Source organism: Leptonychotes weddellii, chromosome 6 (assembly GCF_054177405.1).
Source record: "Leptonychotes weddellii isolate Sample4059 chromosome 6, ASM5417740v2, whole genome shotgun sequence".
In the NCBI taxonomy this organism is placed as follows: Eukaryota; Metazoa; Chordata; class Mammalia; order Carnivora; family Phocidae; genus Leptonychotes; species Leptonychotes weddellii.
The window spans coordinates 85519158-85536025 of record NC_138374.1 but is presented as its reverse complement, the minus strand read 5'-3'; the positions used below and the strand labels follow the sequence as shown (position 1 = coordinate 85536025).

The 16868-nt window shown below is 50.6% G+C and overlaps 1 protein-coding gene and 1 non-coding gene across 3 annotated transcripts; both read right to left on the bottom strand.

Moving 5' to 3' along the window:
• Positions 1-1088: 1088 nt before the first annotated feature.
• POGK (pogo transposable element derived with KRAB domain) lies at positions 1089-16046 on the bottom strand. 2 transcript variants are annotated; one of them, XM_081824513.1, is made up of 6 exons: positions 15881-16046; positions 14310-14443; positions 8586-8712; positions 7487-7585; positions 4672-6162; positions 1089-2895 (listed from the first exon to the last, which is right to left on the bottom strand). In XM_081824513.1, exons 2-5 carry the CDS (start codon positions 14439-14441, stop codon positions 4691-4693), a joined length of 1830 nt encoding a protein of 609 aa, XP_081680639.1. In that variant the 5' UTR covers positions 14442-14443; positions 15881-16046; the 3' UTR covers positions 1089-2895; positions 4672-4690. The 2 variants fall into 2 exon arrangements, with proteins under 2 accessions (XP_081680639.1, XP_081680640.1); XM_081824514.1 differs by lacking the exon at positions 15881-16046 and adding an exon at positions 15704-15843.
• On the bottom strand, positions 13187-13304 carry LOC115943552 (small nucleolar RNA SNORA52). The gene has a single exon (XR_004078131.2). It is a non-coding gene; the product is annotated as a small nucleolar RNA SNORA52 (small nucleolar RNA).
• Positions 16047-16868: the final 822 nt, after the last annotated feature.

Here is a 16868-nt window from a genome sequence, read left to right as displayed (position 1 = left end):
AACACAAGCATGGCGGAGCTGGAGAGGGAAAAGCAGGCTCCCCGCTGAGCAGGGAGCCCGATGCGGGGCTCGATCCCAGGACCCCAAGATCATGACCTGAGCCGGAGGCAGACGCTTAACCGACTGAGCCACCCAGGTGCCCCGCCACAATTAACTTCTAAAGGATTACTCTGACCATTAGATAAATGCCTGTGTTCTATCATATTTTTGGCTCTTGCTAAAAGGCCTCCAGGATGTAGAATAAGGGTAAGGAAGCTTGGTTTTAGGGGTCAGACTTAATGTGCTGTGGCCAACAAATGGGTTCAGCACTTGATTCTGATGGCTTAAAAAAAGGAAAAATGTCTGGATTATTCTTGGATAGTAGACTACTTACTTAATTGAATCTATGGGCACAGTAAATTGTCAGGACTAATTTGACTAAAAGCACACCATGAAAGGGCATGTAGGTTCTTCATGCTTTCATTTTTAAAGAAATTTATGAAAACAGGATACTAAGTTTTCTTCTCTGTTCATCAACTTGCTAGCATGCCTTCACTCATTTAAGAGATTAATATCCCTTTATGGATTTCCTTCATGTGATTGGTAACGTACCATCCCTGAGAGCATCTGAAACATGACTGAGTGAGGAAAAAAGCTATTCATGGGGCACCTCGGTGGCTCAGTGGTTAAGTGTCTGCCTTTGGCTCAGGTCTTGATCTCAGTCCTGGGATTGAGCCCTGTGTCAGGCTCCCAGCTCAGTGGGGAGTCTGTTTCTCCCTCTCCTTCTCCCTTTGCTTGTGCTCTCTCTCTCTCCCAAATAAATAAAATTGTTAAAAGAAAGAAAAAAGCTATGCATGCCAGGCCTCCCCACAGCCCCTCACCCCGGACTTTTAATTCAGTTTAAAACCACGTATGTAATTTTTCTTTCCTTTGTCTTCAGACACCAACATTTATATTGCCATCCCATGAACACTTTTTTGATTCAAGGATATTACATACAGACACACACACACACCCCCCAACGTGAATGGAGAATAAAGCGTAAATCACAGTTTGAGGTGTGACCTTTCACAATGCTAGCAGGTAAAAAATAAAACCACCATAGCCTATTGTCTTTATTATCAAAGTTTATTGTTGGGGTCAATTTCTATCTACTAGGGAGTACAACTATGTCTCAATATGTGCTATAGTAACTCTAGGGTAATAGCCGTTCTGCAAAATAGTTGTACTGGGACTCTGTTAAGCATAGCTCATAATTAAGTCAGTGGAAGAATGAGCCCAGAAAAACCCTGACAGGACAGCCATTACTCTAGGAAAGTTCCAGTGCTATTGCAACCTGTAAGGCATCATCTATCAGCTGATGATGAGACTCAAGATGTTGCTGGAATGAAATAGGAGTTGAACCCATTTTCTACTCTTCTCTGTAAGAAAACTATGGCTCCAATGCAGGAACCCAAAATTAGGTCTTATAAAATCATTTAAGCTCCCAAAACAAGTAAAACAGGACATGAAGAGGAAGGGCCAGGAACCAGGACAGTGGAGGACAAATTAAATCCAAGTGGAGGGGATAGAAACTTCTGGAATGAAAGGTAGCTGGATTTGGATGCCATTTGAGATAACAAAGAATTAGTACAGGTGAAAGCAAATGGGGAAACAATTCAAATACCGAAAAGTTATTCAGATACCAGAAACTAAGTGCAATATCCGCCCCCTGCTTAGAGGAAAACTGGTTTTAAGGTGAATCACTAATAGGAAAATGAGTACCTGAGTAGAAACAGGTGTTTCAAGAGGCCAAGAACAGTATAATATATAAATGAGCTGAGTCTACAGGGAGGAAAAGTGGTTACGGTAGCCTGTTACTCAGATATGACATTGGAATGACATTTTTAGCAATGGCCTTGTCTATAAGGTCCTGGCATATTTTTTCGTAGTACAGATAGCTTGGAAGGAATGTTTTCATAACAACTTATGTGGGAATGCAAATTACTATAATGTAAAAATTCAAAGACCTTCCATTTATTCCTGCAGGGTAGAAGGAGATTAGAAGTCTTGAAACGGCTGTGGCTAAAGGCCCATGTCCTCTCATACCCTTGTGATAAAAATACTAAAGAAATCAACAAAACAAGTATCAGATGAGTCAATGAGCCTTGTACCATGTAGACAGCAGATAATTCATGGTGACTTGTGCAGGCAGCCTGAGAAAAAGCTCGTGTACTAAATGCTGCCCTGTCATTAAGTATAATGACAAATAGGGCCCTTAAAGAAGGCCCTGAAAAATTCTAGCTGCCAACCAGATTGGGAAGATAAATAAAACAGCAGTTTATTTTAACCTGTATCTTACTGTAACCTAGTCTGTAGAAAAGCCATCTGCCGGCACCAGGCCAGTCTATCTGAATCTTGTTATCATTAGTATCTCATTTTTCCAAAAGAGGAAATACGTAAGTAGCAGGTACACATAAATGACTCATTTCCACACAGCCTTCTCTGCAGTCCTGTCCTGTGTGGGCACAGGTTCTACTCTTGGAAGCATTTTTAAAGGCAAAAGAAAACATTTACTTGAGGTTTGCTCCACAGAAAGGACACAGTGGAGTTGGGCCCATCTGAGTCTCTTGTTGGTGTTGAACAAACGGTCTCTTCTCCAGGAAATACCTTTGTTCATTCATATTTACATGGATTAATCTCCAAAACAAAAAATGGGGCAGAAGCAGTTTCTTCCCTAATCATGTCTCTGCTGAAATCAAGGGTCCCAGACACCTTTTCTGACGCTTTGTGGATGTGGGGCGGGGTTGGGCTATGTCGCAGGATGGGGTACACAGGCGGCTGTCCAGACGTGGGCTTGTTCCGAGCCCTGTGGCCTTTTGCGGCTCCCTGTGCATCCACACTTTGAGGAATCTTCTTGAGGGTTTTCCTCCCCACCTGTTTCAAAAACAGAGAGAACCTAAGTGTGAATTAACACTTGGATTTTAGAAATCGTACACATTTTAACAAAATTATTCCATTAGTCAGATTTCCAAATAGATGAGGAGAGGCAGTTTTATGCCCATCTGTCCCCTCCTAAGTCTCCTGTTTACTGAGCATCCCTAACTACTTCTATCACTTCTTCCGTTCACAAAAGGGCAGCTATTGTATAGGGAACTGGTGGTCATGATGAGCAAAAGGTCACGGTTGATAGACGTAAATGCCCACCTTCACAGCTGCAGCCTAGCCCTTGTCTTTTTTTCCCCTTTCCTCTCTCTCCTGGTAGCAAAGAGCTTAGAAAATAAAAAATGTATAAAGAGGGGGGGGACAAAAAGGTAAAATGAGAAAAGAATGAAAAACTATAATCCAAAGTTTGCTTTCCAACGGAATCAGTATAATGGTTAGCAGAAAAGGGAGGCTGAGTTCGTGGAGGGACAGGGTAGGGGACATGAGGGGCAGGGAAGCAGTTTCGGTGATTTGAATGTAACAGTAAGAACTCCTCCTTGGCGCCACTGTTATCCAGGGGTCTCAGAATTACACTGGAGTCCAGCAGTATGAGTCCACTTTGACTTGGGGGCAGGGAAAGAGACAGAAGTCACTCCTGCACTTACACAGCGAGGAGAGGGATGAAAGACTTCAGTTAGCATTTCCTTTGGAGAAAAAAAGCAAGTAGGACGGAACCATGGAGTTATGCTACAAAAGGAAGAAGAGATGTCAAGATAGTTTTAGGTCCTCTGTAAAGGAAGGAATGACCTTTCATATTAAACACTGTGTCTCTGGGAAACAAATTAACTGACAATTAGGGAAAGGAGAGCGAGAGGGTAAGATGAATTGTTTGCTCCCCCACTGTACCTGGTTGGCTGTTCTCCCATCTCAAGGTGTGTATGTGTGTGTGTGGGGGGGGGGAGTAAGGTGGGGGGGGAGTAGGCTCGCCTCCACTGGTGTTGCTGGTTAGTCCCCACTCCCCGCTTCCTCTTGAAGCTGCTCCCCTTCTATAGTCAACTCCGAAAATTCCAGGCCTATTGTCCTAGTCCTCACTGTAGTCCTAGATATGTGCCCTGTTTTCTTTTTTTGGTGCATTCAATTTAGAAATCCCTTCAGACCTCAGTGGACTACAAGAAACTATTGCAATTGCTCACTCCACCCATGTGAAGGTCATTATGAGACGAAGAGGATGTTCTAAAGCACTTCTGAATTCCTAGGGAAAAGCCAGCCTAAGCTGCAGTTCTCACGTCCTAGCGGGCTTCTGCGACCGCTCAAGGACTGAGCTGAGGCACGTAGCACACGGTGCTCTCGAGACATCACTGCGTTCTCCCTACAGGCCAGTGAAAGGGAGCACCGTGCACCTGGCCCTAAATGTTCAACATGATTTGTAAGGGAAAGAAGAAAGTTGGCTTTTGGGCAAAACTCTGTTTAACTGAGCAATGTCAGGCCCAAATAATTTGAGCATGACGGCTCTCAGATTAAATGTTCCGGTAGCTCACTCTTTGTTCGTTTTATGTCCTATACAAGCACTCCCGGGGCCAGGCCTCAGAGCAAAACCCCCACAAGCAAGCCAAGCGACACCAGACTGACGTCCAGGAGCAGCCGAGGGCCTGTTACCTGTGGTACTGTACCATAGGCTTGAGAGTTCTTGGAACCGAAGGAAAGGATGGTAAGAGGGCGGGTGTTTGTGGAACACAAACAGGGCTGTCAGTGAAGGCGCCAAGCGTGCACCTGGGCCTGCCTGGTTACCTTAGTTCTCCCCCGGGTGTCAGTTGCCCTCCCGCGCAGTCTCAGTATCGCAATCTCTGGGGGCCTCCCCTCCCCCTGGAAGCTCGCTCTCAATCTCCCACAGGACATCATCTTCGTCTTCCAGATTGCTGGAGATGTGGCACTTCTTGAAGCCCTGCACGATGGACTCACTGGAGATGCTATTCCAGGCAACCATGACCCACTCCAGGAAGAGGCCCAGGGGCGGCTTCTTGGCGTTGCCGGTGGGGCTGAGCGCCAGGTTGCCGGCCAGAAGCCAGTTGGAGTACTGGGCCCGCACGCTGTCGTTGAGTGGCTTGTAGACCACCACATCCAACACCTGCAGCTGCGAGGTCAGGCCCCCCGGGATGATGACCATATCGGTGTTCATGCTCTCCATGGAGCTCTTCACCGAGTCAGTGGCGTGGCCGCGGAAGCCGTTCAGGATCAGCATCCCGCGCTGCTTGGGCGCCCCGCCCGTCCGCCGCCGCCACACCACTTCCAACCAGTCCTGCATCAAGTCCTCCGTCATCCATCCGTAGCGGTGGCAGCGGATCTCCATGCCGCTGGGGAACTTCCCGGGGGGGATGTACGTGCCCCTCAAAATGATGTACGGCGGCAGTTTCCTCCCGTCTGCCAGGACACCCAGCATTGCTGTAATTTTTAGCTTCTCCCTGCCCGGCGTCTTGACCAAGACTGGCTTCTCGCCCTGGTTGTCCACCGTCACCCGTGACGGCACCTCAAGGCAAATGGGCGTCTCGTCGGCGTTGCCCATCTGGGCCACCTGGTAGTCGTGCGCCCTGCGCAGGGCCAGCACGCTGCGCTGGTACGTGACGAGCTTCTCGGTCAGGTCCTCGGGCAGCTGCTGGGGCACGGGCACTTTGTGCCTCAGGGACAAGTCGTACCTTCGCATCATCCTTCGACACCAGCCCAAGCTAGCCTTGAACCCTTTCTCCGGAATGTTCATTTCCTGGGCGATCTCGAGCGCTTTCAGCTGCATCGCCTCCCGGGTGATGGGGTCCCCTTTGGCCTGCATGTACCTGACATACTCGGCCACACGCTGGTCCACCAGGGCAAAGCGCCCGTTCTTGGGGCCGCGGAATGCCCGCCGCATGGCGTGGGCGTTCTGGAGCTGTGGCTTCACTTTGCGCCAGTCTCGAACGTTCTTTTCCAGCACTCCAAACTGCTTGGCAGCCTGGCAGTTGTTGGTGCTCTCGGCATATTCCACCACCATTAACTTGAACCCCGCGTCATAACTGCGCCGCATGCCCCTGCTGAACGGAAACTTCCCCGCAATCTCGTCCGCGGAGAGGTCATACCCCGGGAAGCCCATGGCCATGTAGAAGGGGTACCCCTCGCTCCACTCGGGGAGCTCTGTGAGGTCCCGGGGCAGGCGGAGGCCAAACCCGTCCAGGTGCTGGGGCTGAGCAAACTGCGGGGTGGCGTTCATCGGACCCACCCAATCTGGGGGCTTGACATCAGACTCTTCATTTTCTGGGAGACAAACAGGGAGGGGCAAAGAGGTCAGTACTTAAAATGACTTCTGGCCTATTCCCTGATTTGCTGGGTCGAAATGCTAAGAATATCTTAATCTGAGGGTCCACCCAAAGCCGTAACCTTAATAACAGAAAGCATTTCCTAAGAGTCCTTACTCCTGTGCCAATTCCTCTGGATCACCGCGTCTAATTCCCGTAACACCTATGTATCATTACTCCTGCTTTGCAGATAAAGCTACAGAAGTGAAGTGAGGCATCAAGGTAGGTGAGCTAGAAAGTGCCAGAGCTGGAAACTGAACACAGGTACCTGACTCGGATCACACGATTGTTTTGTGGGCCACGTTTGGGTCAAAATATTGTTATGTGGGTGGAAAACCAAATATAACCCATACTACCATATAATAGTACAGAATTTAGATACACCATGGCCCGGATCACATTCCTTAAACCAAGAAAATCTACCGCAAAACCATACTTAGCACAGTTAAGCCTGTAATGCAGAACACTAGTTCCTTCACACCAATGTCAGAACTGGGTTTCACTGTACGTGTGTATTTAGAAGGTGGTCACAGAAACTGAGTAGTACTTGGAGAAATTATCCTTTCTCACCAAAACTAAGATGCCATCAGCTGCAAGATACACCATTAAAAAAAGAAAAAAAAAATGCCATTAATTCTAAGAGGTGTTCTTAACTTCAAAGATGTTAACAAGGTGGGGGGAAAATGTCTTAGAATCAATAAAATATGGCATTTTAAACTCTTAGCTCTAGAGAGAAGGTGAGTAAAACCACTGGCTGCTTGAAACCTGTATTTAGCCAACTGTTATCCTCCTAACTATGATGCTTGATAAAGGACCATGTGCTTCTCAGACATATCTGCTCACATACGTACTACATCTGTTCTTGCTTTTTCTATCCAAGATGAAATGGACAAGAAACCAGGGTAAATAACCCTGGCCACATGCTTCGTCACATTATTTTCCTTGGTTTTCAGAGGTACATGCTGCACTATGGAGGTGGCCTCCTTCACCCACTGGACCAAATGCCATACAAGCTTCAAAGTGCTTCATGCACATCTCAAGGTTGCACCTTGAGATGTATTACCCACAGCTGACAGAGGAAGAAAAGGGGGCTCAGAGAGGTGAATGAAATGGCCTAAGGTCACGGAGCACTGGAAAGAAGATTCTGAAATTCCAAAGCCCATCATCTTTCCGCCTCATAACCCTGCCTTACTCTTAAATACCCCACACAATGTATAGGGAAACTTAAAATCCAGCTTCCCCATGCTCCCCAGTGGATGGATGCTGGAGTGGTTTAATTGTACCTGCAAAGGTTCCTCCTTGGAGCTGCCATTCATCAGAATTCTGGGACTCCTCGTCCCCTTCCAACCGAGTGATCATGTCTGGCTTAGGGAATGGGAATTCTGTTTGTAGGAAATAGAACAGGTTACAGCTGTGCGTTACTGGCTTAGAGCACTGCCAAAATGAGTATTTTATAATACTTCAGGAATACCCTCCCGCACACAAGCTACTCTCAATGTGGAGATATACAGAAGACGGGGGAAAGGGCTCAGGGATACTTAAAAGAAAAAATATGATAGGAAATAAGTCTGTCCAGCGGAATTTATGGACCTCTGCTAATGAGGGCTGGTACTAGCAACAACAACAAAAAAGAACTGCATGTAGTAGGCAAGTGGGTAGATGCAGTGACTACCTATTGAACATTCTGAACATTCATATATGAGCAAACTAGGAAATGCCTCCAAATGGTTACATTGTAATTACGTGGCTTATCAATGCTGGGAGGGAAGAAAGGATTCTTTCGGGTTATGTTCCCAAGTGTCTGAGGCTTGACAGGGTAATAATGAGGCCTGCCTTCCCTCCTAAGGAACGTATGAAACATAGGCCCAGACCTGTGTTGACATTTCTCAGGTTATGTCTTTTTTTTTTTTTTTTTAAGATTTATTTATTTGAGAGAGAGGGAGTGCATGCGCATGTGGTGCATAGGGGCAGAGGGACAGGGGGAGAGAGAGAGAGAGAGAACATTCTAAGCAGATAACCACACTGAGCGCAGAGCGTGACATGGGGCTCTGATCTCACGACACTGAGATCACGACCTGAGCTGAAATCAAGAGTCGGTTGCTTCACCGACTGAGCCCCCTAGGTGCCCCAAGTTATGACTTTTTTTATGTGAATGCCTGGGTTGAATAGGGATAGTTCGGAGAACTGGCACAAGTTGCCGGGTAGAAGGACACAATATTTATATCCTGCCTACATCAAAAACAGGAAATTAAATGGGCACAGGCATGGAGGGGACAGAGTCCAAGTTCAGGAGAAAGGGATGTTGGACACACCAGAGAAGAGACATGGAAACAATTCTCTGGGCTCAGAGCTTCCAGGAGACAAAGGAAAACAAAGCTTTACCCAGGGACAGGACAGTTTCATAATTCATCCTCATGACTTCCCGGTACAGGGCCTTTTGTTGCTCCGTCAAAACTTCCCACTCCTCATCGGAAAAATATATGGCCACCTCATCGAATAGGGCGGGCACCTGAAACAGTGAACAGGCCTTTCTCAACGACTAATAGGCACATGCAGACACAGACTCACACATCTTCATTTCACAGGGAAGGGGCCTTGACCGGGTGGACATGCTCTGTCCACATCACTAGGCCACTAGAGGCGAAACGAGCACACAGCGCAGGTCTCACGTGCCCTGCTGAGTGTCTATCACTGCACCTTGAGAAGGGAAACTCCCCAGCACTGATCACCAGATCACCAGGCTGGGACACACACTGCAGGGACAGCTGATCTCAGCTCAGCCCCCACTGTAGAGCCAGGAGCAACCACACCCAAGGAAACACCCTAAGACAATCCCCCTACCAATACAACCCGCCCAACCATCCCCTGCCTTCCCAAGTTGGCAGATCTCTGGCCCAGGAGGAGGCGGGGGGTGGGGGGGTGGGGTTCCTGGGCACCGTTCTCCATTTCCAGGGGCACCAGCCCTAGTGTTTGACTCAGAACCCAACACCCAGGGAGGAGCCAGTGAGAGAGAGGGCCTCATTTGGCTTTTTCTAATCTACAAGAGCGTGCGTAGGAGGAGAGAAGAGCTAATTAGAGCTTAAATTTATGTAATGAGATACTGGAGCAAACTAGTTTGCTTTCATGCCTAGACCTTCGGCAGAAAGCCCTAAGGACAGAGAAGGCAGCTCTACTCCTCTCTCCCCACCGCCCCCACGCCCCCCACCCCTGTGGGAATGGCCACTGACAGCTAGAGACAGCCAGGCCACCCAAACCATCCTCCTCTTGTTTACTCAACTATGTGCTTTTCTCTTTACCATGTTGTTTCTTTCGGTCATTAAAAATCCTCCTCCAAAGTTCATCATATTCAGCGGTAAGAAATCACTGGGCGAGGGTTTCAGGCTGGTTCCTTTGTATTGTCACTTTCGAAGCTATTCCCCAAGGCTGAATCCAGAGCCTGGGTAGTTATGAGACCATTTTTCATCAGCTTAGAAAATTAGTGTCTGCACAGCCTGTAGCTTCTTCAGGTGTCCAGCCATCAGTCATTTGGACATTGGCATTTCTCCTTATTCCCGAAGTCCATGTCCTCCCTTCCAACTCTCACTCTCCCACTTCCCTCACTCCCAGTCTCACATCTCCCTATATGTAGGGAGCACTTCCTAGGAGAGGCCCTATAACTGCTTCATCTGCTTTCTCCAACAACCCCATTTAATCAAGGAGGAAATGGGTTCAGAGAGGCCATTAAATGGCAGCACTGAGGTCTGGACCTAGCACTCTTTGGGTTGAAGGCTCCAGGCCCTACAAAGCAAAGTGGCCTCCCTGGTGACCAGCCCTCCACTCTCCCCCACCTCCATGCACAGCTATACTCAATGCCTGCAGGTCCCCAAGCAAACCTCATGTCCCCGCACATGGCTCTCCCACAGCCTCAGAGGTTGTTCCCATTTCTGGCCTGGCTGACACCCATCCACCTTCCAAGGCTTAGCCTAGATGTCCTGTTCCCTGGGAAGCCCACCCTAACCTGGGTCGTGTGCCCACCTGCATGTTCCCACGGTACCCGGAGGCCAACACTATGGTGGTACTTATCGCAATGCAGTATTCTTTTGGTTTACTTGTCTGCTTCTTCCACTGAAATACAGGCTCACTGAGTGCAAAACCTATGCTTACTCCATTTTCCCTAAGCTTAGGACACTTCTTGTAGATAGTAATCACCTAACAATGTGTTTTTGATTTAAGCAAACAATATCCGAATTTCCCTTCTCTTGTTCCACTTAGAATGGCTTCAAATAATCATTAAACCATTGTCTGGCACAAAACCAAGCCTCCTCTTTGAAATACGGTGAGATACTAGGAGGTAAAAAGGGATGGATCTCTAGGTTTTCTTCAGGCTTCATCAATCTGGAAAGCCAGGCAGCCAGGAATTTTCCACCCCACCCCTTCCCACTTTCCAGGCTTTTGAACAACTCTCTCTTTGGCCTCTTCTCTCCCTAGGAAATTCCAGATCTAGGCCATACCTATTTATAGTCCTTTTCCCTTTGCTGATAAAATGGGACACAGGCCTGCCTAGGCCTGTCATTTCAGAGGGTCTATCGATACTCACAAAAGTAATGTATCCTAGGCCTGGTAAAAATATCAGGAGCCCCGAAGTTATAAGAAGGGTGGCTAGAGGCTGGCTGGTGCCAGATTCATCTCCTCGTATTTATGACTGATCCACAGAGGATCTTCAAACAAGCCCACATTATGCTCCAGAGACACACAGTGCCGTGGCTTAGAAATTCTCTTCACAGCAACCCTCTGTGAGGATCCAGCAAGCCTTCAGCCAGACCCCGTGGTGCAGGCCTCCCCTCTCTCCACAGAAGCTTTGTATCTGGCTAAGCACAGCAGTAAGGTAAACAGGGCGAGCCCTGGGCAAAACTCCAAAGTCAGGCAGCCTGTGTTCAATCCCCCCAGACACCCTTTCTCGGCCTCCCAGGTAGGGAGGACCCTCAATCTTCGTCCTCTTCCCTTTCCTCAGAAGATCCAGGGCACATCAGAGAGGTGTTCTTCCCTTCAGCTGTGTGTGGCCTTGCTCTGCCGGCAGGCCGGCATCCGGTGGATCTCCGAGGGAAGTACCCAGACACCTACAGCCTCACTGAGGACGCGGCACGACCACCCAGAGAAGCTGGTAGGGCTCCTGGGGCCAAGGGCTGTGCCCCGCATCCGCAGGGGGCGCCTGCTGGCTGCCAGGCACTGGGCAGGGCAGTCCCTCTTACACGTTTAAAGAGATGATCTTGCAGAATCCTTTCAACAATGTAAAGAAATGGGAGTCACTACCCTACTTTTATGCGTGAGGAAACAGCTGCTAAGTAACTTGCCCACAGTCACCGAGTTAGGGAGTCTGACTCCAAAGCCCGTGCTTTTTCAGCAGGGCCACTTGGCTACGGGAGCTGCTCCTAACCCCGCACACAAGCTTTCCTCTCGGGGGCTCTTGCTTATGCTTTCCTCGTGTCTGGAGCGCAAGCCCCCTCCCTTCCCTTGGCCAGTGCCACTCGTGAATGAGACTCAGTTCAAGACACATTTTTCCTTTTCTCTCCTCGAAACTCTTATTTCTACTCCAATTCTCCTATGGAGTATTATCCTAATATATGGCACGGTTCTTACGTCGGAAAGGCTTTTATTGATCACCCTAACACAATTCTCTTACAACCAAAATACCTATTTGAGGAACAGATTCATTTCTTTTCTTTCCCTGGTTCAATACCCTAAAGCAGGGTTTTTCAACCTCAGCACTAATGACGTTTTGAGCCAGATAATCCTTTGCTGTGGAGGCTGTCCTGTGCATTGTAGATGTTTAGCAGTGTCCCTGGCCTCTCCCCAGGAGATGCCTACTAGGATCTCCCACTCCCCAACCCCCACCCAAGTCATGAGAGCCAAACATGTCTTCAGATATTGCCAAACGTCCCCAGGAGTCAACCTACCCACTGCTCAAGACCAGGTCCTTCTGCCCGAAGCCTCTCGAGCTCTCCAGCCTGAATGAGACCCCACTCCTGAGCTACCGCCCCCCACTGCACTCCGAATGACGTACTATGAAGTATGTCCACTTCCCTACCTTCCTCACAAGACTGGCAACTCCAGGGGACTAGGGATCTTGTCTTGAACACCACCGCTGTGCTCAATAACTGCAGATGGGTGGCAGACTGCGTGGAGGCCCCCAAAGCCAGCCCCCCCGCCCCAACCCCTGCAGCTACCTCCTTCTTTCCCAGCCAGGCATGGTCTTCGCCTTGCTCTCTCCTCGCTGTCCTGCTGCCACATTGCCTGCCACACTGAAGGTCCACCTTCACTCTGCCCATTGTCCAAGGTTTTCCACGCTATCTAGATGTTCTGGGTTGGCCAATACAGCCTTAGAGCCCAAGGTTTCTACTGCCTTGAGGTCTCGTTCCAGGCCAGATGGGACTGACTCCTGTCCTCCAAGGTCTCCCCAGCCATGGGGGAGCCGAATTGGGGAGGAGGCTGGGATGGCAGAGAACACAGAAACAAAAGGGCCGTGCAGCCTACAGAGCCAGACTGCGGACCCAGAGCCTGGTGGTGTATTGTTTTTCTTTTCTTCGTCTTCTTTTTTTTTTTTATTGAGGTATATACACAACAAACTGCACTACTTTTAAGGGTCCAGCTCAATAGGCATTTTTCAGAACAAATATCAGTGAACATGCATATCCTTGGGGCAAAGTAGATAACCTCTCTGCTCCCCGATTCCCTCGTGTGGGAGGGGAGCTGGACTGGACATCTGGGAGGACCAGGATTCTATGAATACAGATCTCCTATTGGAAACAAAGAATATAATGGGTACTGATAACGTTCACATATAAAACTAAGCAGAGAAAAGGAATGTCAGTTTGTTGCATGTTTAAGATTTTCACCATTCGTGCCCAAATGTCACGATGTCCAGTATGTACTGTGAATAATTATACACAATTATAACGATAAATATCTATTACACAGATATCTATAAATACCTATTTTCCCCCCTGGAGTGTCCAGAAGCGCCCTTGGCACAAGCCCTGCTCACTTCTCGGGGTGAGGCTTCTAGGGAGCTCTGGTCCACATGAGACCTGCCACAGGCGGACCGGCAGGGATTTGGATGGACCATGTTGCATTTACATTCTCATAAGTTTACTCTGTCACACTCTTCTGTCTGGATATGTCCCACAGTCTCTGCTGCCTACCACCCCAATCCTTCAATTCAGGCCAGCAGGGAATGCTGCTCTCCTATGTGTGCGCGATCCCGAGACGTGTTCACAAAGAACTGGCCTCGTGTCCTGAAGCTCTCCTCGTGTCAGCTCAATGCCCCAAGTCTTATTTAAAATGGGGTCCCTCCAACCAGCAGCAGACCCTCTCCTTCCCAAACTCAGCCAGGCTCCTTGAGCCCTCCTCTCTGCCAGGCCACCCTGTGGGCTCCCCTCCTGTCCTCAGCCTGCCCAGCCCCGTCTTAGCAAGAATCCTGCTAAGTCCGTTTAGAAAGACTCCCCCACTCTTGACATTTGATCACCCTAGCCTGCCTTGAGCAAGAATCTTATTCAGTCAGTTTAGCGAGAATCCCCCCTATTCTTGATGTCTCCACTTAGTAACTTTCCCTCCACGGACCCCTCCGCTCTGGCTCCTTGGTTAGAAATCCCCACGGGTCTCACTGTATTCAGTGCTGAGCCCCAACTCTCCCCTACCACAACAGTCTTGACACCTGTCTCAACAGTCCTGAACACTCTTCCTTACCACCTTCACAAGCATCAGAACTTTTTTTCTTTAACATAGGTCAGCAAACCCTATAGTTTGGTAGTTGGTGTCTGCAACACGCCGGACACAGAGCAGGGTGTAGGGGACTCAGGGGAACAGCGTAGAGATAAGCTCTCCGCCTCCGGAATTTCCAACCTGAATGCTGATCAGCACCATGGCTGAAGAGACTGTTCCTAGAACCAGCTCTTCCATTCTTCACAGTGCCTTTTAAAGCCACAGGACTGTTTTCTCAGGAATGCAAACATACAGGGCTGGGCTATTTTTACTTCCTATGTCTGCCTGAGGAGGAGACTTAAAACAAGCCTGGCTCCCAGGCCTGCTTCTCTCCTCATAGCTGTGTGGACCCCACATCTTCTTACTTACCCATCCACCCTCTGAGCAGATCCGGACTCTCTGCATATCCGTGGGGCCATCTTCCAGTTCCCGGCTCTGAATCTCTTCCTCCTCTTCTTCCTCTTTTAGGGTCAAATTGAGAGTGTAGGCTGTGGACTCCATCTCTGCAAGCAAGATTCAGTTGAGAAAAATCAGGCGCTAGTGTGAACACTTCAAAGCCTGGGATGGGGGTGGCTTAGCTTGCACAAACCTCTTAGTTCTGAGCACTGTTCAGACTGGAATAAGGGAAGGAACGGAGTCGGGCCTGGGGAGGAAGGGATTTAGGAAAAGCACCAGGAAGCTGGAAGGTGACATATTTAATTATGATAAGAGGGGGTGCAGGCAGATAACATACCTGACTGCCTTCAAATATTTAAAAAACTACCTGTGGAAGAGCCCAGACTGGTTCTGTAGAGATCCAGGGGCAGAACAGGCCGGTGGGTAAACATTCCTGGAAGAGGTTCTAAAGAGTGCAGTGAAAGACAGAACTTGCTCCCAGTCAGTGCCACTCAAACATGAAATCTGTGGCAGGAAAGGGGTGTTGGCTTCCTATCATTGAAGGTGTTTGGATACAGATAGGACACTTGCTCAACTGGGTTGTCCCTACAGGCCAGTTAAGCATCAGGAGGTTGGTAGGACCAGAATAACCATCACCTGGATTTTCCAAAGTCAAAGATTCTGTCCATGAGCTGGTTCAGAAAATAGTCATTCTGCCTTAAGGGATTTTTCCAAACCCGAGACTCAGTGATACATAGTGAGGTGTATGCCTGGATACCCAAGAAGGTGCAGAAATCTGCTAGGGCCCACCCCCGCCGGGAAAGGCCTCTGGGCCGCAAATACTCTTCTGCCTGAGCAGTAGGCCCGTACAAAGGGCCGCGTTCCTGCCCTCTAGGGGCGCGGGCAATTACTAGGTGTGAGTGAGTGTGCATCTTGTGGGCCGCAACCGACCGGGCTTCCAAAGAAAAGATCCCTCCAGAGTTCAAAGTGTGCTTTTTCTAGATTTCCAAAAAGGACTGGCGAATGCGACGGGTCTGGGACGAGCGGAACAGGCTTCAGATCCCTGGGAGCTGGGGCCCGAACTTGGCCGCCGCCTCCCCCGCCCGCTCCTGGGCAAGAGGTGGGGGCAGAGGTGACACCGCCCGGCAGCGATGGTGTCCCCGGCAAGGTGCCCGCAACCACGGCCGCCGCCGCCCACCCGCCCACGGCCCCGCGCCCCGCCCGCGGCCGCCGCGCCCCCGGGCGCGCTCGGGTTTCTCCAGCCATCTTGTCCCATTTCCCTTTCTCCCGGGTCCCGCGCCGGGAGCGCTCCCGCCGCCCCCGCCTGCCCCCCGCCCCCAGCGGCCCAGCCCTCCTCCCCGCCGGGCCCCCTCCCCGCCCCGGCGCACCTGCCGGGCGGCGGGAGCCGGCACCGCCTGCCACCCGGGCGGGCCCGCAACAAAGGCGGTGGCGGCCGCTGCAGCTGCAGCCTCGCGCCCCCGCCCCCGCCGCCGCCGAGCCGCCCCGGAGCGGCGGGAAGGGCCACGCCACCTCGGGCCTCCGGCTCGCCGCCCGCGCGCACTCACCGAGCGGCCGGGGCGCGGGCCGGGGCCGCGGGGGGAGACGCCGAGGGCTCCGGCCCGGCTGTCACAGCGCCATCCCCGCCGCCTCTCCGGCTCTCCCGTGCGCGCGGCCCCTCGGGAGGGAGCGGGCAGGACACGTGGTGGGAGGAGGAGGGTCCGGCCGTGAGCTGAGGGTGTTGGGAGGCGAGGGGGAGGAGCGCGGCTGATGTCAGCGGGCCTCGGCGGCGCCGGGGGACGGCCCCGCTCCAGCTCCGGACCCTCCTCCCGGCGCAGTTTCCGGCAGGTCGGCTCGTCACGTTCCTCCCCGCGGAGCTCCCGACCCTCCTCGCGTCTCCTTCGCACCGGCCTGCGCCGCGGTGCCCTCCGCCTTCTCGGTTCCCCTCCCTACCCTGCCCCCTCCCGGGGGCCGTCAGCTTCCGATGCGCTGTGTGTGCCCTCGGCGGGCCGGAGGCAGGAAGAGCCCGGATTTACGCTTTAACGGAGTGTGACCTGGGTGCACTTATCCCTGTGCTCGTTTGCATTCACCAGTGGTTTGCATTTGCTTGGAGGAGCACCCGAGGCACCCTGTCGAAGCTTCAAGGAATGCGTTATGAAGGGTAGACCAGCAACGGAGTGTGGAGGGGCCTAAGGAGGGGTCCAGGATCTTTGGGGAAGCATCCTCGGATGCTGGCAAGCATAGGTCCAGAACTTCGGGTTCGTAGTATACATGGGGAAGGAACTTCCTGGCACGCGTAGTTGTTACCTGTTAAAGCTCGAGCATGTAATCTCGTGGAGGAAGTAACTGTATAGAGGGATCTACTCCGAAACGTTCAAAGGACAGCTCTTTGGACAATGAGCAGACAAGCCCCGAAGCCTTTCTCCTTCCAGAAAAAGATTCTGGGTTTGGGTTTTTGTTGGGAAGTCGTTCAAGGAAAAAAAAAAAAAAATTCTGGCACTTGTGTTAAAATGCAAAGGAAGACTTTATTCAGTAATATGGAAGTAGGCGTCGAGA

What these genes read in the sequence shown, in the direction of transcription:
- POGK (XM_081824513.1), bottom strand. Translation starts at nt 14,441, where the DNA reads ATGGAGTCCACAGCCTACACTCTCAATTTGACCCTAAAAGAGGAAGAA. An exon ending in TCTGCTCAGAGGGTGGATGG is followed by an intron (nt 8,713 to 14,309) that starts GTAAGTAAGAAG and finishes TCACTGTTTCAG; the next exon opens with GTGCCCGCCCTATTCGATGA. An exon ending in TGAAACTGTCCTGTCCCTGG is followed by an intron (nt 7,586 to 8,585) that starts GTAAAGCTTTGT and finishes TCCTACAAACAG; the next exon opens with AATTCCCATTCCCTAAGCCA.